Here is a 22,422-nt window from a genome sequence, read left to right on the forward strand (position 1 = left end):
CTAGTTCGTTGATCCGAAGAAGGGTTAATAAAATGTTAAATTTTGCTCGAGATAAACGTACCGGTATCTTGGCAATATTGGCCAGTGTATCCCGACTGGCAATGGCATTTTACTTGACCGGTTCTGGAAACGTCACAGCTTTCTTCGTTGTTGTTGCAAGGACACGGAGTGCAGGATCCCAGGTAACTAACAGATCGATTGCTGATGTCTCTGTAATAGCCTCGAGCACAGGACTCGCAGGACGTTCCTACGTAGCTGGGCGAACAGCGGCAAACTTCTACTTGGACCGCTCGTTTGTGTCCAGTTACATGATCTACGGCCGTATCGAGGCTGATGTCACTAATATAAGTGGCCGTCATTCTTTCGCTGTGAGAAGCACGAACTAGGATCGCTTCGAGATTTGAGAGTACGGTCATAAGGTCGATGCGAGAGGCTACGCGGAGCCCTTCCATGCTCAGACGTTTCCATTCCGATTCCCTCAGTGGCACCGAGTATGTCTAAATAAAATAAAAAATAGCTTTTCTTAGACTCGTGGGCGAGACAGGGACATTCTTATCGTTCTTCCCGGTACGTACTAATGGTACATCGGGTTGGATTTCCGTAGGGTTTGTCCAGAACAGAGTGATTCCGTTTCCAATCAGAATTATGTCTTGGTCCTTAAAGCTTTGAGCACCAGGATACGCGGTGATGTGCTGGGTCAACGTTAGATTGCCACCGTAGCTTTTGACCTTGTTACCGGTGAACACAGATGGCAGTGACCAGAACAAACTGCGACCTCGACTGTCCGGATAGCGGTAGCCGATCTCGTTCATAGCGATGTTCAATTCGAAGACGTCGTCGTCGATTACCTCTTGTCTCGTGCTGCGAATCAGAATTATCCAAACGGTCTACAGATTCCGGTTCCATGGAATCGGAACACGGATACTTACGCATCGGTGAGAGTGAATCCGTGGTGGGTGTCGTAGACCCAGATCGGTATTTGTTGCACGTAAAGCGAGCTCTCGTGGCATTGATCGGTTACGCCACTGCAATAGCACTCGTTGCATCCATCAGGGTTCTCCGCGGACAGTCCAAACGTGGACGGTCGGCATCGGTTGCACTCAGGACCCTCCACGTTTCGTTTGCATTCGCATCGTCCACCGATGCACGCGTCGCTGTACGATCCGGCCACGTTACAATTGCACGTGCTCATATTTCTGTACACGCAATCGTTCGGGGTTCCCCGGGTCGCGTCGCCCTCGTATCCTGGCTCACAGACTTCGCAGGAGTCTCCGGTAGTATGGTGTTCACAGCGCTAGAAACAATAGTGATTGTTACATATTAAGTAAAGTCTTGAAATAAACGTGAAAACAATTTCTTTTTCCCCAACCGAATTATTTCTAGACCAACCTCGCACGTTCCAGTGTCGGGATTGCATTGTCTGGAGTGTCCGTTGCAGTTGCATGATTCGCAGACACCCAGATAGAGGCCTTCGTTGGTTCTAGTGTATCCAATGTCGCAATCCTCGCAGGATAGTCCTTTGTAACCGACCGGGCAGCTGCATTCCTCCACCTCGACTGCACGGTTTCTTCCCGTGTTGTGCTTCTCAGCCGTGTCCAGAGACGCTAAGGACAATCTAACGGGACGAGAATTAAAATCGTCTTTTTACTCGTTGAGATATCGTTGAGAATGCAGCGACCAGAACTTACGCGGCTTCGTCGGTATGAGTCGTGTAGGTGGCTTTGATTCTGATCGCGCGTATATCGGCCAAAGCCATTAGCATATGTTCCCTGTCGGCTTGCGTTCCGTCGTTGCGCTGCCAATATTGCTCCAACAAAGGAACCGTGAAGTTTTGCAGCGTGTTCGAGTCCGGAGATTTACCAGAGAAGTACAACAAATTAATATCGTTGGCCTGCGTGACAAACAATCAGTTTCGGATGGTGTAACTTCACGAGAAGTAATTCCTAGCGGCTTGATCTACTTACACTGATCAATTCAACGTCGGCAGCATTGTTTCTCGAACTGTGACCACCGGGTGATGGAACGTATCGAATCGTATACTGAAGATTTCCACCATAAGAGGTGACCTGATCGCCCAGGAAGATGCTGGGCAGCTGCCAGTAGTAAATATCGTTGGTTCCACGGCTCGGGAAGTCATTGTAAATGATTTCGCGATTTATCGTATCTACATGAATGCCGTCCACGATAGGCGGTGCATCCGGGGTCTTCGACTCGATGAGGGAAAAGTCTCGAACGGAATTGGTGAAGGAGACTCGGATCTGTGAAACAGTGTGATTTAAAAGAACCGGATAATCACGGATAGTAATTGTACTCACGTCGTTTCTGTACCAGTTAGACGACACGCATTGGTTGGTGATACCCATGCAGAAGCAGCTGATGCAGCCGAATTGGTTTTTCGAAGCCAGATTAAATGTGTTTGCCTTACATTGGTTGCAAGTGAGGCCCGTCGCGTATTGCTGAAAACCAAATCGAGGCACAACGTTTACGAGAAATCTTTTTCTATGTAACGCAGTTACGGCAAGGAGCACAACTGAACCAATAACCACAAATTTTGTAAAAAATTATTATTTATTGCTAAGAATGTAAGTGAATATAAAAAAAATAAACATTATAGTTATTTTTATCACAGTTAGAAGTAACATAAGACATTTTTTTAGTAGTTACTGTCTTCTCGTTTGGTAATGAAAACCAGAGTACATCGACTCAGTTTTGTACCACATCCAACGTCTCAAAACAGTCTAACAACGCGTATTGAAAATACTAATACTTTAGACGCGCGCAGTTCCGAAACTATTAGTGTTTTATGCATTATTAAGCCATCGTTGGAAGCGGTAAACCTTCCCCTTTAAAATGCCTTTTGAATTATGTCGATCCGACTTTCCGTTTTCGAGATATTGTAATTTATGTAAAGGGGTAATTTTTCTTAATTCGACTATCGCTGTCTCCGTCTGACGCGTCGCGCCGGACCTCTCTTTCTCGCACGTGACCGCGACCGTTTGGCCCAGTGACCTAGTTTCGACGAGCACGTGCGGTCAACGACCTTGTCAAGACCGTAGCGAAAAAGTAAACAAACGCTTCGGACCCTTTTATCTCCGGAACTAGCCACCGCATCGACTTGAAACTAAAATCGCTATATCTCCGGAACTAATAAAGCTATCGACTTGTTCGAACGCTCATTTTAAAGGGCATTTCATCCTCTATCCAATGACTATACCAGCTACTATAATTTTTGCTATCTTCTATATTTATTTTGAAATTTACTTTGACGCTATATACCTACAAATTTCTTATGTTACTTTTAACCGTGATAAAGACAACTATAATGTTTGTTTTATAATATTCTTCTATATTCTTAGCAATAAATAGCAGTTATGCTCCTCACTGCATATCGTGGATCGCACTTACTTTTTGGCAGGTGGGGACATTCCCAAGTAAACGATAGCGTTAACGACATCAAATATATTATATAATCTTATTTACTACGAAGACGGATTAGATACCAAGTACGGGAGTTTGGTTTTTACGTTTGTATTTGAGGTTTAGTACCTTGCATCGACATTGTCCGGTATTAGGATCCGCGATCACGCTGTGACTACCATCGGGATCGCATTGCCCAGCACGAACGCACATGTTTCCAGGTATGAGAGGATTGCCTGTATATCCGATGTCGCACTGTTCGCATCTACGTCCAACGTATCCGGGTGGACAGTCGCAGGTCGGTTGTCCGTCCGAGCCGAGGTGACAAGTACGAGCAAATCTGTTCGAAGACAACCATGAAAGTACGGCGAGAAGTTTGAAATGCTACTACGATGGTTCGTTGCGAGACAATGGTCGACATCTTACTGGTTAGACGGGTTGGTGAGTGGACAGGGGCAAACTTGACAGGGAATGTTCCTCATGGGATCACCGTAATACCCTGGTGGGCAAGGTTGTTCGTCTCGGTAACACTGGCCAAGCCACGGGCCGGATTCGCGCCTTAGAAACCCTGGAGCACACTGCTGGCACGACAGACCACTGTATCCTGAATAATAATTGTGTTTCGTAACGATATGAAATTCTGGACTGGATGGAGGCATAAGGTTTTCTATATACCGGAAGGGCATTCACACTCCTCGACGTAGGACGCGGATCCTAAGCCAGTATTACGCGCATCGGCGGTGTCCATTACAATGTTCGTGATTCGGACGTCCAAGTGCGGAGAATCGTCGTATTGGGCCCTGTAGGAAAAGCTCGTTACCAGTTACCAAGAACCTCGTCAACAGATTTCATCCAGTAGCGAAACGTACTTGATCAAAATGTAGTCCACTCGTGCAAGCGTCATCATGATGTCTCCCCTGGATGCAGGAATTTCGTGGTGACCTTCTTGCTTGTACCATTCGCCCTGGAAGAACCTGACGGACTCCTCGTTGTCGTAACTCGGTACCAATTGCCTGTCTCTGTGGACCAGCACGTAGTCGTTCCCGCTGATGATGACCGATGGCGCCGAGTTTGGCGAACCAGTGCCATTGTAACGGACTCTGTACTTCAAGTAGCCTCCGTAAGACTTCAGCTGACTGTCGTGGTAGTTCTCGGGCAACGCGAAGTACGTAACCCTTTCCTCGGCTCTCACGCCAAACGCATCGTTCGACAACGTCTCCATCGCGGACAGCTGAACACCGTCCCGACCTATGCTTGCCACTTCCATCAGTTGGCTACTAATATCTCCGAGCAATGGAAAACCTGGATACTGGGCGACGGCCTTAAATTTATGACGGTCGAAAGGTGGAGGTATCTGATAGGTGAACAGGTTCGCGCTGTGACACTCGGTCGCCACACCGAAACAGAAACAGGAGATGCACTCGCTCGCTGTTCTCGCCTCGGAGTTGAACGTTCCCTTAGGGCAAATGGAATCAGACCTCCTGTCCACAATCACGGTCGCGTCTGGTACCGCGAATACGAAGCCACCGCTGTTGATCGCCTCGCAGGAGTACGCCCCCGCATCGTCAGTGGCTATATTGTAGCATGTCAGAGTCCCTGTTCCATTTACCGACGTCATGGTACACTTTACAGGAACGTGACCCCAGTTTCGACGCCAGTTGATCACTGGCACGGGGACGCCGATCGCCTTGCACTCGAGCAACAAATCTGCTCCTTCAGCTATGTGAACCATCGGTGGGGGTGGCTGTACTATGTACACCCCGGCTGAAAACGACAATGTGATATTCCCTCCGTTTGCAACGAGTCGAGTTAAATACATTTTACGCAAGTATATCACGCATTGTAACAGACAAGATTGTATTTAACGCGTCAACGAAGTCATATAGTTCATATAGTCATGTAACATTTGCAAGATTTGGAAACACCTTGACCCTACGAGCCCACCCACGTTTATCCACATTTTTAACTATCTGATTGAAAGTCAGCATAAGTCCCTCGTCGCTTTTTACTTTCTTATCTAATTCTAGTTTTTTAAAAAACATTTTTGTTAGTCTATTTTGTTGGGCGCTCCCGCTCGTTCCTCTAGAGTTAAGAATTCCAATCGTGTCGTCTCAGTGTCGTTCTATTCTATACTTTCTACGGAGATCAAAAGACTGGTCGAGGTAAATAAATTTTAGTCGCTTACAGCATCCTATCTCGTCGCTGCCGTCCATGCAGTCTTTCTCGTGATCGCACTGGTACACTTTCGGTATGCACTGGCCACTGGCGCACTCGAACTCGGAGTAACGGCAGGGGGAGTTCGGCGGTGATGGCGCGCAGTTTTCTTCGTCGCTTCTGTCGGCGCAATCTTGATCGCCGTCGCAACGCCACAATTTGCTCACGCACTCGGTGTTGTTGCAACGGAACTCGTTGGGCTGGCAACCATGGGGGCCTACCACGTGTACACGAAAATATAATCGCACGAACGAATATGGAAACACCGGAAGTATGTCAGACCGTCGAAAGAGAAGACTTACTGCATCGCATTTCGTCCGATCCATCGGTGCAGTCCAATCTACCGTTGCATACGTACGATTTAGGGATACAGTCTCCATTGCTGCAAGTTGCTTCTTCGTATTGGCACGTGGCTCTGCTGGTCACTGGTGGATCGACTGGAAAGAACACATGACTTTCAGGCGATGTTCAATCCGGTTTAATTCGATTCAGACTAGAATCAAGTAAGTGGCGCGTTCACGCGACAATGGCCGTTAAAGCGTTAGGAATTACACGCTTACACTTTTCTACGTCGAGGTGAACGGTGACTTGCCGGCCTAACGCGGATGGAGGATAGCCTATTGCTTCGCAAACGTAGGCCCCAGCGTGATCCAATTGGATATTTGGCATTTCCAGACGTCCATCGATGTCTCGACTGCCAGGTGGTAAAGGAAGACCGTCACCACGAACCCAGCGCACATGGGCCCGAAGAGGACTCTCGTCTCGACACTGGAAGACGACTTCGCGACCTAACGATCGAAGGATAATTATATTTTCTGCAAATAATTTTCTTTAACGATGCAGTATTATGATCTTGTTTACTTCCAGCGTATTAATTTCACCGCATTTCCAAGCACCGCTTTTGTTAACACTGAACCTATCGCGACATTCTAACATACAATGTTACTTTAGCGCCATGTAACTTCTCGACTATTCTTAGAGTATACGTGTAATGAATTTTTAGTCTGTCTTGCCTACCACGACCGGTTGAACGATTTCTATTTTTTTGTAAAAAACCGGACAATATTTGGTATCACTTTCCATACATATGATGCAAAGATTAGAAGCAAGTTGCCTCGTAATAGAGAAAAAGAATGACTGGTCATTTGATAGGTCATGGTAGGAATATACATAAAGTGTCTATAGGTTTAGTGTTAACGCGGGTGTTCAATATTTAGTATCATTAACAGACTTGAAAGTAATGAAGTGGTGACCTAAAATAATTTTGGATACTTTTACTCGAACACTGACTATATCATATATTTGAATAAACCTGTTCACTGTTCAGTTTCTCATTTGTAACAAATATCTGCAGTGTTGTTAATGTCGTGTGAGTTAATTAACGTCAATCGTTAAACGTTAAATGTTTTGAATATGAAATGTTTCGGTGAGAAACAGGTAACATGATCGAACGTTAATCAATTTTTTCAAGGGCGTAGTCAGAATGGGGTAAAAGGCACTTTAGGTAATGAAGTTTTCGTCAATCATTTCTACCCCGTCGAAGAAAAAATTCCTACTATGCCCTTGATTTTTGTTATACTTTGTAAATTGAAACTGCGCGAAATTCTAAACAGCATTATTTTTGCGACTGCTTCTCAGGAAAATCTTACCTTGCTTTGCCAGAGCTAGGCAAGAAAAAAAATAACGAGAATTCTTATTAATAAACCCTTTAACACTTTACGCTTAATCTACAATATAATACTATATATTTTTCTCTTTTTGATAATTTTGTGATTTCTGATGTAAAGATAGACGAATACGTACTTTCTTTGATTACTTGCTCGCTGGGATATGTCTTGAGATTGAGGCGCGCCAGATCTGTAGACGTATCTGCGGATAACATACAAAGAAAACTATGCATCGATGAAAATTAATGAAATAAAATGTACGGAAATGTTCGTTCCACGGTGCATTCGCTTACCGCAATTCTGTTCGTCTGATCTGTCTCTACAATCTGGTACCCCATCGCACATAGAGGACTGAGGAATACAGTTTTTGTCACTGACGCACATGATGTAACCAGCTGGACAACGTGCAGGCGCGGGGTACCGACCATCTCGATTGAAAGAAAATAGATAACAATCGGTTAATTATCTGCACTTATCGTTTTAAAACCTTTGTATGCAGTATATCATGGCATTGATACATACCACAGTCTTCTCTCTCGTCAGACCCATCGTCACAGTCTATATAACCATTGCACTTCTGCTCAGACCTGATGCAAACCCCATTCGTGCATTGGAATTGATCCTTTCCACATCCTGCAAATACATCACGCATTGTAACAGATAAGATTGTATATAACGCGTCAAAGAAGTCGTCATATAGTTTTGAAAAACGTGATCGAGGCATAAAAACGTATATAAATCAGTCATGGAACGAAGGATCTATTTTTACTCTTTGAACGATGGATCAAGGATTTTAAAGTACCTAGAACTAGGACCATCGGTACATGTAAAAATGTATAGAAATAATCACGCACAGAAAAACAGCCAAGGGTTCTCGTCCAATTATTTTCAACACACAGATCCTAGGAACTACGTTCTACGCTTCTTTAAATCCTTCGGATTTTTCTGTGCATGTACACGAAGACACGAATATTAACCAGACTACTAATATCTACGATACCTAGAAAGGTGTTTAACATAAATTCGTCGAAAAGAAGGACATTTGCAAGATTTGGAAACACCTTGACCCTACGAGCCCACGTTTATCCATATTTTTCAATAATTGCTTTATCAAAACCTTACAGATGGATTGGAGATCAGCATATGCCCCCTGTCAGTTTTTACTTTCTTATCTAACTCTAATATTTTAAAAACATTTTTGTTAGTCTAGATTGTTGGGTGCTCCAATCGTGTCGTCTCAGTGTCCTTCTATTCTATACTTTCTACGGAGATTAAAAAACTAGTCTCATGCTGTGACAAGGTTTACACTAAATCACTACCAACAGGGATTTAATCGGTCATGTCAGGCAATGGATGCACTAAGATTTACAGGCGTGTAAATCTCTACACGATCAACTGTCTACTCGGCTGCTAACATAGACTGAAAGTAAACAGTGCAGATCCTAGAGAATCTGTGGCGTCCAATCGCAAACGATCGTTTAGACGAGTGCTGGTCTGCGTTTCGAGGATTTAGGCGAACGGAAAGGACAGGGGAAACGTGGGAAATTGGATTGGAAAGACAAGGACGCCAACAGATCTTCAAGATCTACGTGTGATCTAACCGAAGCAATATTGTTCGTCGGTAAAGTCGCGGCAATCGTAGAATTGGTCGCAGTGATGATTTTCAGGGATGCAAGTGCCGTCAGCACAAACAAAATCATCCGGAGCACAACTCCTTGGCGTGCTCGGATTAGCCGATGGTTGACTGTAACCCTTGCTAGCTTGGTTCTCGTGGGTTAGCCCCACCAGGGTGTCCGGATGTCTCCTCGAGGAGGTTTTATCCGACGTGTTTATACCTAGAAGTAACCGAAACTGAACCAGCTTGTTCGCGGATGAGCTTTATTGTTTGGCGTTTCTCTAGATCCTTGACTCGCCTTTGCGACTAATCCTGGACACGAGGAATTACTTACTCTCACCGTCTCTGTACACTTTATGCGAGTGACTCGTGATACACCTCAGACTGACAGCAGGCCCAAACAATTTCGAAACGTTCCAATGAAAATTTTTAAAAATGATTAAACGAGAAGGGATTTAATTGCTTCAAGTTTCGGTACAAAACTCGAACGTGTGACCTAATGCAAGTGCTCGAATCACTGACTAATTAGTGTTTAGAGTTCCTCGCGCTTGGGTTGACGTTCTCCGGGGTTCTCGTGAGAAATATTGAGTTATCTGTCTGTTTCGCGTGTCTGGCGATGATCACCTGCCGGCAGTCTAAAGTCCAGCTCGAATCTGTGGACGTAGAAACACGGTGCGACCGAATTCGTTGGTTCTAGCAGGCGGTGTGGACGGACATGTCACAGCCAAACATTGTGTAGGCACCTGGTGCGTTGCGTGATCTAACGAATTAAATGTGCAAGGTCTTGTGGCGTGTATTTACAGTTAGTGAGAATGGCTGCGACGTGGTTGAACGTGTTCTCCGCATTAACGATCTCTAGCGAACACTCCGAACTCGATATTACTTCGTGAAGGAATGATCGATTCTGCTTCCTCTACATACTATTTACATTGAAATCGCAATTCTTACAGCAGTTGCCGCACGCTTCGGGCCACGCTACGACGCTTTCTAACGCCCAGTTCGCGTTTCGTCCCTTCCAAGCATCGTTTCACCGCACGGTTTTCGACTCACCTCGATGACAATTCAACTCGTCGTCCTCGTGAGGGCAGTCCTGTCGTCCGTCGCAGACGGCGGACGCTGGAATGCAGCTTCCATCCCGACAGGTGAACTCATTTTGATGACATCTAATAGATTCTGTAACTCTGCTACCCCCAGTCTCGTCTGTAATTTCAATCGATCGCGCGTTAAAAGACCTTTTTGACAATGTTATTTTCGACTGAAATTACCAGGCGAAATTTTCTGAGCTATTTGTAATATGGTACAGGATGAGGATTCAAGTTCTTTGGACTATCCTCAAGTTTAAATTGAATATAACTGCTCCAGAGAAGAATTCTGGTTCTATAGAGTCCAGGTTTAAATTAAATTATAGTCCAGTGCTTTAGAGCAGAGTGTTTTGCACTATTATTGAATAAAGTAGAAGTATACAGGATGTTCGGAATTGTTTGAATCATTAAAATCCCTCAATTCTTCCAGAAGTTATGATTTGTTAAATATACGCATGAAATTTCGGAAAAACATTTCTGGCCACACGGTATATTTTCGGTAAAGAATTTTTTTCTCGAAAGTACGTAGGATTTCGGAGGTATGTCTATTCACCAAAAATGATTGTAATTAACCTCTGCAACCGAAAATAATTTTTTCAGAAGGATTTGAAATTTTTTTTTTCGCCGAAAAATTTGAGCACAAACTCGAATTTTTTTCTCGAAAGTGCGTAGGATTTCGAGGGTATATTTATTCACCAAAAATAATTGTAATTGCCCCCGGCAACGGAAAATAATTTTTCTAAAATGATTTGAAACTTTCAATTTAATTTTTTAATAATTTTTTAACGAAACCTCAATCAAGATATTGATATTCTTGATTTTCGTCTTATTTTGTCCTCTAAAATCTGCCATTAAAATTTTTGCCAAGGATGGCCGAACACCTTGTATAAGTCTGAGTTAGGTCTGGGTTATGTCTGAGTTAATTTGCAGCATGGCACAGGATGAGGGTTCTAGTTCTTTGGATAATCTTCAAGTTTAAATTGAACATGACTCCTCCAGAGAAGAATTCAGGTTCTATAGAACCCTGGTTGAAATTAAATTATAGTCCAGTGCTTCGATCGGACTGTTCTACAGTATTATTGAATAGAAGAGAAGTATATACTCCGAGTCAGGTTTGGATTATGTCTGAGTTAATAAACTGAAGAAAATCGTTAAAAATCAGAGTTGTTTGACTCCTTTGCACCAACTATGGGATTTAAGGAGCTGATCAGCCTCTGAGAGTGTGTTAGATTTCCATTAGATGTGTTTCTTAAACGTAACTTTCGAGCGTTCAGATCGAGTTGACCGTAGAAACGCTCGAAGGAGTAAGAGAATGGAACAGAAAATAATTCGAACAGAATGTTGCGTCAAATGAAAGGACGTTCTTACGGCAGTCGCGTTCGTCGCTGCCGTCGAGGCAATCGACGTTGTTGTCGCAGAAGAAGTTACTGTTGATGCAGATGCCGTTGTCGCACGGAAGCTGGCCATTGGGACAGTCTGAAAAAAGGTACACCGGACATCAGCTGTTGAAAACGCAGAGCTTCGAAGTTCCAAAAGAAATCCCAATGAGAAAAGAAAAAGAGCTGGCAGTGTGCGCGCTTCTGACGAATCTATCGTTGGTAAAATTTGGAGGAAAGTCCGTGAAAGGGGCGGACGATCGTCACGGATTGATTTTCCACGGTCTGACGATGAAATTAAACGAGATAGAAGGAGGATGCAACCCAGCTGATCGAATCGTCGAGCGAACAGCGTGCACACTGCCGGCTGTCATGCGACGTTTTAAGAAAACGCGGCGAGCGCACGTGTACACGGATTCCATGGCGAAAGTGTCCATCTGTGTGTCGTGTCGACACACCGTACGCCTGTGTTTGCAGAAAATAGTGTGATGGAATTGGAATACCACGGTATTTTTGTCTTTCTTGAATTACGGTTCAATCTTGAAATTGACGTGACAGAGCAGACTCTTTTAGATTTTAGATGCGGAGGATCTGGAGCACAGACGATAAGCTTCTTCGTTAAAAAATATGAATTAATTTCTAAATGATAAAGTACAGCTTTGTGCTTAATTTGTTACTTATTTTTAGAGGATTCGTGTCACGGAAAAACAAATTAGCAAAAGTATAGATCGCAGTTAGAATAGTTGCATGAACGGTCTGTTCCCCGCGAAAAGGGGCACGCAGTTCATTATAATTATCTAGCCACGTCAATTTCGTCGTTAATCGCGGTCGAATCGAGTCGATAATTAGCATTACGCCAAAGGCGTTGGCGTGATATTCCAATTGGTATTCCAATAAAGAACGACGCCGTTATTGGAAGAGTGGTAAGTACGAAAATTCTACTGTTGCAGCCACGATAACTCCGTGAACTACGTCCTCCCTGGGGAGGATGAGAGCGCAATGTACTTCCCCAAAAGCTACGAACGTTTAAACGGTATCAGACAGAAAGATCTAGCCAAAAGGCGATGCCTCGTAAATCTAAGACAATGATATCATTCGGGAGAAGTGAAGAGAATCGTGAACAAAAAATGAGGCAGAAACGAAGAGATCGTACACTGCTGGTCAACTAGAGAAAAGAAGAAACAAAGCATCGTAATCAAATATTCAACGAATTTAAACGCGCGGTAGCGACTTCGCGTTAGACCCGACAATTGTACGTACGAGTAAAAATAATGTCTCTGTTTAATAACTAACGCTGCACGGCGAAAGTAAACACCTTGATTAAAAAGAACTTTGTTCGTTGAAGCATTATTCCAGCCGTTTCTAAATTATTTAGTGTTCGTTGCGCGGTGACGGAAAAGTTTAACGAAGGGGATGTATCTTGCGAAACTTAAAAATAATCTTCAGATTGACGTGTGTGTTGTCGGACCAGCAGTGCAGAGAATGATAAAAAATCCCTCGATACGTTTGGATCGTGTACGTGTTCGTGCGTTGTGCGAAGAAACTTACAATTATAATAAACATTAGAGTGTAAAAAAGATACACAGCAGACAGTCAGAGAAATACATAATATATACATGTGAAGATTCAGGCAACCTCAGCTGAAAGAAGAAACAAAAAACGAAGAAAAGAAAAGAATAGGGTGACAGAGGGTGGAAGACAGAGAAATCGAGCAGAAGAAAACAAACAGAGAATATACAGGGTGAGGCATTTTAAACAGGTCACCTGAATAACTCGCTTGTTTTTGAAGATAGGAGAAAATGCATTAGACCAAACTTATTTGGTATCGGGGGGCTCATAATCTGGTATTACCAATTTTTTTGTAGGTGGAGGCGTCAAGGAGATATGAAGGTCAACTTTGTTTTTTTAAATGGAACAGTATATTTTATTACTTACATTCTGATAGAGTGTTTCAAGGCGAATACAATGACCTATTATTAAGGTCATTCAAGGTCACCCAAAGTCAACTGCAATAGAAAATAAATTGTGTCAAAGCACTCTTCGAACACTTGGATACTTTGATACTGCTATTACAAGTGTTCAAAATGGCGACCTTGAACATGGATACATAGTCTAAATCGTTGCAATACTGATGACACTGCCTGGCAAATTTCATTTGTATCTATTACAGAGCAAGCTCTTCTTATACGTTCTTGCATGTCAAGTTTGGTAGTTGGTTTTTCGCGGTACACTTCTGCCTTTAATTTTCCCCACAAATAAAAATCGAGAGGTGTCAGGTCTGGGGATCGTGCCGGCCATTTGTTACTTCCTGATCGACCTACCCAAGAATCTCCAAATTTTCTATTTAGAAATTCTGTAACATTGCGTGCTGAATGAGCAGGGCATCCGTCTTGCACGCAATGTTACAGAATTTCTAAATAGAAAATTTGGAGATTCTTGGGTAGGTCGATCAGGAAGTAACAAATGGCCGGCACGATCCCCAGACCTGACACCTCTCGATTTTTATTTGTGGGGAAAATTAAAGGCAGAAGTGTACCGCGAAAAACCAACTACCAAACTTGACATGCAAGAACGTATAAGAAGAGCTTGCTCTGTAATAGATACAAATGAAATTTGCCAGGCAGTGTCATCAGTATTGCAACGATTTAGACTATGTATCCATGTTCAAGGTCGCCATTTTGAACACTTGTAATAGCAGTATCAAAGTATCCAAGTGTTCGAAGAGTGCTTTGACACAATTTATTTTCTATTGCAGTTGACTTTGGGTGACCTTGAATGACCTTAATAATAGGTCATTGTATTCGCCTTGAAACACTCTATCAGAATGTAAGTAATAAAATATACTGTTCCATTTAAAAAAACAAAGTTGACCTTCATATCTCCTTGACGCCTCCACCTACAAAAAAATTGGTAATACCAGATTATGAGCCCCCCGATACCAAATAAGTTTGGTCTAATGCATTTTCTCCTATCTTCAAAAACAAGCGAGTTATTCAGGTGACCTGTTTAAAATGCCTCACCCTGTATATGTATATATATATATATCATCATCATTTGCAAACATCATTCTAGACATCTCTCAGATTCATTAAAAAGTATATCAGATAATCCAAAACGTGAAAAGTGAAGGAAGATTGAAAAAAGTGCCACGCTGAAACATACAAAGATAGATCTTTCGCGCGATACATCGAGGCTGTTCGGTGCATTCGTGATCGAAACAGATCGGTAATTATACATTTAACGAGGCGCGCGACCGAAAACGTTGTTAGAAAAGCGCGGAAAAACATGGCGTAACGTTCTCAAAAGAGGTAAAGCGAACTAGGAGCCTCTCGCTGGCTGCATCTCTCAAATTGTTCTGATAAAAATGCCCCAAGTAGGTCGAGTACCCTAACAAAATTTGCACAGCCCAAAGGGCCAAATAATGGCGCGCTTAAAAAATATATTCCGCATTGAGTTTTTTGCAAACGATTGAACGGACCACCGTACAAAATTCGATTAATATGGATTTCTCGTACGAGACGCGGTGTAATTGTAATTAAACGTGAAATCAAGTTTTGTCGTTGTGGTTCTCGTTTTCGAAAAAAACGACTTTAAAGTCGGTCGAGAGTGCGTGCTCACGGCGAGGCACAGCGATTCTCCGCAAGGAAATCTCCGTTTTTTCCCTCGCTTATTGCAATTTTTCTGTATTTTCCGCGAGCAAACCAACGAAACACAACGATTCCGCGGTGAAACAATATTTGATTCGCCAACGTCAAATCGCTTCGATAATCGCGTATGGTCTTATCATCACGCTTTTACGTGATCTTAACTACGCGGGGAGATAAGTAGTCCGTGAAACTTGTGAAATTACGTTCTCGATAATAAATCTTTTAAAGATTTTATTATGTTTGTAAGTAAATTGATCGAGGGTCATATTTCGTGTTCAACGATTACTCGATTGTTTCCTTTGTACGTGCCATCAAGATATTTAAAAAATCACTTTCCATTTTATTCTGAAAGTTACAACGTTTGGATCTCAGAATTGTGTAAATAGAACATTAGAAAGTCTAAAATTATCCTTGCAACGTATTCTAAACTAATTCATTTTGTTAAAATATTATAAGCGATAATGTCTAACTATGTAAAATCTACATTCTACTAAAGATTTTATTCCCCTTAATAAATGAATAATCATAATAACTCTTGAGGGCCACGACCTGGTTGCACTCTTGCGAGGAGCAAAAAAAAAAAAAAAAAAACATTGAGGTGGTTTTACTAGGATAAAAAACCATAAGAGTGTTTTTACCCTGCAAGTAATATTCTTGACAAGCTTGAAAAAAATAAAAAATGGTCTCGGAATTGACGATCGCGAAAAGTCGAGGAAAAAATCGTCCGCCCTGGGGCTGAAGGGATCGTTTCGCCATATTTGGGTCGGAGTTCGCGTTTCGGGGTAATTCATTCGGTCGCGGCGGTCTCGTTTAAAAATTTCTATTTGGAATGGCGGACACCGCGCAGCGTCGATTTTTTAAAGGACGGCCTCGGCCGTAATGTCGCGTCGTCGGTATTCAAGTCGACAGCAGTCAACGTCCGGGGGTGAAACACGGTCGATACAATGACGAAACGAGATTAACGGCTCGCACGTCTGGCAGGGCGAGCACTCGCATTAGTTACAGCTTCTTAATTGCCGCCTTGAAGACCGACGCGCGAGCAGGAGCCGCTCGAACGGCTCCGTGGCTCGTTCCCGAACCGATCCGCGCACGCATCGATTTCCATTCTCTGGCTTCTTCTCGTTTTTCACGCTCGAACTTGTTCCCTCGAACATCCATACCTGGTTTCTTTCTATTTCTACCGGAAGGACGTTCCAGCATGCCTCCACCAACCCCGAGATAAAAATTACCGAGGAGTCGGTCGATGCTCCCCGAAAACTGCACGGAACTCCAACGCTATTTGTATCGCGGTTTATTTTCTGCGCGAAAAAAACGAGCAACACGATTCTTCGATACAGCTTAAAAAATAAGTCAATTTATTCTTCGTTCGATTCTAAGTTGCTTCTAACTTTTGCTGGTAATTACTAGTAATTTGTACGATTGGTTCGAGAGTATTGGAAATCTTATTCAATGGAGAAATTGTGATCGAATGCGTGGACGGATGGCAAAGGAAGCGAGCGTTTCTTTTTGTTTAAATAGAGGCTATTTGAGTAAGTATCGTTGAAAAAAGAGGGAATATTCGCCGTGGGATCAAAGCAGGCTTGATGATTCCGTCTTTTCCCGTCTATCGCGCTGCCCTTCATGCGAGAGTATCCGAAAAAGACTGGTTGGAGGGAGAGATACGTCGAAACTCGTAGCGAGAATAATTCATCAGCCGCGTGTTAGACTTAACCGAAGAAATTACGCGCGAACGGGAAACGGGAGAACCGCGGAATGCAAAATGAGAAAAAAGAGAGAGAGAGGGCAGGGGGGAACAGGCAGAAAGATATGCAGATAAAAGGTCGACGAGAATGAAAAAAAGAACAGCCATTTGAGCGATGGCTGATTCGCGCTGCACGTCGAACCCTCGATCCGAGCTCTTTCAATTGAAGAGTTGCTCGAGGAAAATTTGTTTCGAGTTTCCGGTGTCGTGGATATATGTATTTGGCCTTTCGATCGTGGAAGGACAATCTTCATTCAAGTTCATTCAATTTTCATTCAAGTTCAGGGCCCGTTTACGTAATGCCGATATTCCGATGATGAAATTAATCGTGTCCGAATCGAATTGTATCAATTATCCATGAGTATTTCACGGCTCGAAAATTATTCAAGAACCGTTTAATCAACGAGGGTGGAAAGATCCATCCAACTCTTGATTGTCAATATTCTCACTATCTCTCAGCCAAAACCAACATGATCAATTTATCCATTTACAGATTCCGTGGTCAGTCTTGCACGAATACATGCTGGTTTGTTCTATAATGAACGACAGAAGAAGATTAGTTTGCCGAAGATCGATGTCACTGAAGAGGTCTGTTCTTCGTTTACGAAGGCCTCGTATTTTCATATTGAGAACCACTGCGTTCAGGAGACCTCGATAGACTCCTCTCGTTGTGAAAGCCCGAAGATCAATCTGTCCACGATCGAGACCTACGATAAATCCACCCCGCTAGAAACTGAAACCAATCAGGGACGGTCCTTCTATGGTTCGACGTGGAATGCAAATCCGTTCTTAATAAAGAGTACAAAGAAAGACAGAGAGAAAAAAGAGAGATAGAGAGAGAAATAAATGATCGTACGGCAATTGATCTCGTCCGAGCCGTCCAAACAATGCGGCTGACCGTCGCAACGTCTCTTACTGTTGAGGCACAATCCGTCGTCGCATCGAAACATTCCAGCCGGACATTCGCTCACTACAACGTGATCCCCAAATGGCCAGGTGGTACTCCGTTACAACATCGTGCATTAATGCGAAATAAGGGATGCAGGGGACAGGGGGGGGGGAGGGGCAGAAATGGCCTTAACAGCGGGGTATGCGCGTCCCTTTCAGCCAATCTCATCGATGGATTCGAAGAGTGTAATTCATGCTATGGTAGGCGGGCGAAAACGATGCGTATCGCTGAAAGGGACGTTCAACCCTTCTACCACCCTTGCCACGGACTCCTTTGCGTGCACGTTGGTCCGTCCAGTCCAGAGATTCCAAAAGAATACTCACGTGTTTGCTCCGAGTTGTCGCAACAAGCATGGCACAAAAACAACGCATGCGTCCGAAATTTGATTGTTACACAGAAATACGCATGCAAATACGTGCGTCTTGCGGGCGCAATTAGGCTCGCATCGACGTCAAACGCGGCTGAACAATGACTCTTGCGACACAGATACAGCGATTCCCGACGAGAGTATGCGATGATACGTGCAAAACGAATGATGGTTAACGAGATTCGAGAGGAACGACGCAGGACGGATGCAAGGATCGGGGAAAGGATGGTGAATTGGTCGTTGCTATCATTGTTTTCGTAAATTGGCGAGAATTCGTGTGCTGTTAAATCGTTCAAAGGTTAATGAAATTGTTGAATGACCCTGGATAATGAATGTCCAACGTTAATTGATGTATTATTTTAACGAGCGAGTCTTGTGCCGGTCGAACATCGTCAAACATCGTGAAACGTTTTGAGAAAGAGAATGGCCAATCGAAATTGTTTGATCTCGAAACAATTTATGAAACCATTCGTACAGAGAAAGGAGAGGGTGGGCGGCCAATTTTCGTCACGTAAGGGATGTAGGTCAGGGAGGACACATAGTTACCACATCCAGTCTCGTCAGATCCATCGACACAGTGGATCGTGTCATCGCATCTCTCGTTTTCTGCTATGCATTCACCACTGGCACATTTCCATTCGGCTGGTGAACAGACCCCTTGGCGGTACGAACACGTGTAAAGCACACGAAAAATGCGTTAACGTTGCAGGTTTCGAATTTCAAGGATTTTTCGGGTGGGGGGAGATAGGGTTAGTTCCAATCAACTTTGTTCAACTTCTCCGCCAACGCGGGCTATTTTTCCGCAATTTAAACGAGGAAGTCGATTGGTAAGAATTGCTGGCTACAAATGAGAGAGGGCTGGCGGAGAGAAGGACATGGTATTCTAGGTCACTCCGAAGCGTCGGTTCTATTCTCGAGCGTACTCTTTGTCGTGGTCCTGCTCAATCTACAAAGTCTAGATATAAACTTCTCTAAATCTAGGTTCAAACTAGCTTAAATGCTTCGCATGCAAACTGATCCATGCCTCTTGATTAAAATCTCTATCTTTATGCCCAGATCTACTTTCAAACATCTACTAATTAGATTCGATTCTCGTCCGGGCCCAAATCTAAGTTCTACCTTGTCCAGGTCTACAAGCAGGCGTTTTTACAAATCGTTTACCTGAGTGAACGCCGTGTTAAAATTTGAATAAAATTTCGTTCAACTTTGTCTTATTCTTGATAGCCTCTGGATCTTCCGAGTGACCTTGAAAGGAGCGAATGAAGCTCTTACCACAACCACGTTCGTCACTGCCGTCGAGACAATCGAAGATATTGTCGCATTTGCGCCGAAGTAGAACGCACATGCCGTCATCGCAACGCATTTCCCTGCTCGGATCGCATTCCTTCTTTCTCTCGGTCGACAAGCCTGGCCAGTGCTGATCTGAACGTACATACACAGACAAGGCGCACTGCAAACTACTTCAAACAAAGCGTTCCAGCGGGGTACAAACGTGGAAAATGCTTCGACGACGGGGAAGAACGACTTTTGGAAGTTTAATGAAAACGAGATTTCGATTTGCCACGAATCCAACAAAAGGTAGAGCTAGATTCGTAGCATAGAATTTAGCAAATTTCTCGCCCCCGGCTCCGCTATTTCTTCTATTAAGCTAATGAATTAATTAGGGCCGAGTCTCCTTGCAACCAGCGTCGTCGTCCCCGTCGCGGAGTGCTGGCCAAACAACAGAGTTTTTTTACCTACGTCGACTTCAGCGCGTCCGAAATATCAGAGGACGCGTAAACTCGTTTCTTTGAGGTGCATTAAGTCGTGCATCGTACAGAGAAAGGGAGCACAGATGGAGAGGAGTCGTATACAGTCGAAAGCAGAATTGCAAAATATGCGGTAAAAGTCTAACCGGTGAGTCGAGAACAAAGTTCTGTCGTTCGATGTTACGGTTAAAGCAGCACTTGCGACTCAATCGCTGGTACTTTGGTCTCGACCCAACGTTCCTCAGTTGTCAACAAATGTGCCCTCGATGGACGAAACTCCCTGAACCAATGCGACAACTATCGAACGAGTCGATCGAGATACGCGACGATTTCTATACGATTCGACACCGATCGGGGAGTTTCGTCCACGCGATGGCTATTGGCGCATCCATGAAAAGAAATGAAAGAAAATGAAAATGGGGAAAAATAGGCGTACTGGTAGGCTGAGTGGCGTGTGTAATGGTTTCGTTTGCGCAATCTTCGTCGCTGCGATCTGGACAGTCCGGATGGCTGTCGCACCTGTAGACACCCTCGATGCACTTGTTTCCGGTGAGGCATTTGAACTGGGTGGGCGTGCATTTCCGTTCTGTTTGTTTTGTGTTGCGGTCGTTTGTATCGCAGCGGGAATATATATATGCGCAGAGAACACACATTTATGTACAGATACGTTGACGGTGAACGCTGGTGAAAAGCGGATAATTATTCGTTCAGGGAACTCGGTTTTACCAGTCGAAGAAGGACATACAACGAACGAGAACTTGGTCTCCGATGTCGGATTATTCGTCAGCAATCGATCGTTGATAATAATCTACTAAGTTTGGTATCGTTGAAAGAGTTTTAATTCGCAGAGATTTAAGTTTAAAGCTTGCGAGTTCAACTTGTACTTTAAATTGAATAATTAAATAGTCGAATATTTTACATATTCATTAGAACTAAGACTATGCAATTTATTCAAATATCTCGAATACATAACTGTGCAACATAACTTTCTCTTGAGAGAGAAGCTGGATCCTTCCAAAGGGACCAAAGTTTTATCGCTAGATTTAGAAAAGATACGAATATTGCGTTCCTTCTTCGATTCTGGGTTACCTCGTCGCCTCAACGGAGCATAATTATTCTATAATCAAGTGGTGGTAAGGGAGGACGATTTCTGGACTTATTTTTCTCATCACGAAAGCTGGGAGCTCGAACAATGAAAGCGTTCGATGAACAACGGTACAAAAGCTTTTGCTTTTTACAAATTGGTAGGAACGACCGTTCTAAAAGGATACATTTAAAAGGCACAGAGCTTCGTATTACGCAAGTTTGGTTGCCTGCGACTTTATCGTTTAACAAGGGATTGATAATGTACTTGGGAAGAGCGAGTAATATATACAATCAATGATCAATTGGAGGTGTGAAGGTTTAAATTGTGAAGCTATCAATATACAAGTACAGCGACGATGGCCGACGAAAGCTTTAACGTTGTTTATTTGCCTGAAAATGTTAATTAATTTCATTGCTATTCGTGTGACTCTGCTTTAATCCTGTTTTTTGATTCGATGCAATAAACGGACATCAATCTACATTCTGGAAAATCAAGAGTAGAATAATAATCCCTTCTGATTCAACAATTACTTCGTTTTTCATTTATTATCTTCGTTAATTACGGAGTTGCTCGTTTGCAGTGATATAGCCCTTCATATCTCAGACGTCGAAATAAATCTATTTTCGAGTACCGCATGAAAGTAACATCGCGTTCGCGCCGATAAAAGGAAAATTATTAAAAGCGCTAGACCCAAGTTTAAAGAACGTTCCCGCAATTATTCATTTTACGATAGAAACAAATTTCAACTTCTCCGCGCGATTGTCGTTCGTTTCACACTTTCGACGCGTTAAAACTTTCGTCGACGTGGATCCAGCTGCGAGCAAAGTCGCGCGGAGGACCCATCGAGTCCGGGGTTATTTGGCAAGCAGAAGCAAGGATCATCGGTGCCGGAGACTCCGCGGAATAATGTAGTTTTGTAAAGGTTCGCGTGAACTGTTTTTAACGAAAACAGAGAATCTCACGAGGGGGTCCCTGGCACAGAGAGACCCGAGACGAAACGTAAGTGGTTATATACCGCAGTGAAGCTCGTCTTCTGCCCTCGGGCAGTTGTCGAATCCATCGCAAACCGTGCTCTCCGGTATGCAAGAGCCGTCGCTGCAGGTGAAGTCCGAAGAAGGGCACGGGGCCAAATCTATGGGGGCGCCACCGGCAAAAACAAACAGCCTGTTTCGTGAACCCTATCGCCTCGAGCTCCAGCTCTTCAGGATTCGTTGATCCTCTTTCAAGGTCGACGGGAAGTCTGATCGCGAAAAGCTCGAGCCGAGGCAGAGATTTGTTATGTACAAGCTATCCACGTGGGAACACATTTAAAGCGACATGGGACGTTGATGCACTGAAAGCAATTAATATGGTGAATGACGTGGCATACTGTGAATCTGCGACACTCTCGCTAGCAGATCAACCGTTGATCCTGCAACGCTGATTAAGTGTACAAATGTACGTAGACCAAGAAAAATTTCTATAATGGAAGAGAAACTCTGACGTAGAGAGTTCACTATAGTATTTACGTTC

General features: G+C 43.6%; 1 protein-coding gene across 1 annotated transcript in view; it reads right to left on the reverse strand.

The window, feature by feature from the left end:
• The window catches only part of LOC122401736 (basement membrane-specific heparan sulfate proteoglycan core protein), a 159,131-nt gene that overhangs the window by 15,472 nt on the left and 121,237 nt on the right, over positions 1-22,422 (reverse strand). The window contains exons 15-39 of the mRNA XM_043404069.1: positions 20,260-20,409; positions 19,348-19,497; positions 18,622-18,732; positions 17,616-17,729; positions 11,364-11,471; positions 9,964-10,113; positions 8,900-9,133; positions 7,821-7,931; positions 7,592-7,726; positions 7,435-7,500; positions 7,281-7,295; positions 6,192-6,419; positions 5,934-6,068; positions 5,603-5,848; positions 4,287-5,181; positions 4,093-4,217; positions 3,844-4,021; positions 3,547-3,757; positions 2,316-2,456; positions 1,965-2,258; positions 1,689-1,891; positions 1,390-1,615; positions 930-1,294; positions 576-861; positions 62-497 (exon numbers count right to left, since the gene is read on the reverse strand). Coding sequence (XP_043260004.1) covers positions 62-497; positions 576-861; positions 930-1,294; positions 1,390-1,615; positions 1,689-1,891; positions 1,965-2,258; positions 2,316-2,456; positions 3,547-3,757; positions 3,844-4,021; positions 4,093-4,217; positions 4,287-5,181; positions 5,603-5,848; positions 5,934-6,068; positions 6,192-6,419; positions 7,281-7,295; positions 7,435-7,500; positions 7,592-7,726; positions 7,821-7,931; positions 8,900-9,133; positions 9,964-10,113; positions 11,364-11,471; positions 17,616-17,729; positions 18,622-18,732; positions 19,348-19,497; positions 20,260-20,409 — 5,313 coding nt within the window. The remainder of the gene's footprint in view (positions 1-61; positions 498-575; positions 862-929; positions 1,295-1,389; positions 1,616-1,688; positions 1,892-1,964; positions 2,259-2,315; positions 2,457-3,546; positions 3,758-3,843; positions 4,022-4,092; positions 4,218-4,286; positions 5,182-5,602; positions 5,849-5,933; positions 6,069-6,191; positions 6,420-7,280; positions 7,296-7,434; positions 7,501-7,591; positions 7,727-7,820; positions 7,932-8,899; positions 9,134-9,963; positions 10,114-11,363; positions 11,472-17,615; positions 17,730-18,621; positions 18,733-19,347; positions 19,498-20,259; positions 20,410-22,422) is intronic.

The sequence above is a fragment of the Colletes gigas genome, unplaced genomic scaffold, assembly GCF_013123115.1.
Source record: "Colletes gigas isolate AHSC1104 unplaced genomic scaffold, ASM1312311v1 Colletes_gigas_Sc00027, whole genome shotgun sequence".
Classification (NCBI taxonomy): Eukaryota; Metazoa; Arthropoda; class Insecta; order Hymenoptera; family Colletidae; genus Colletes; species Colletes gigas.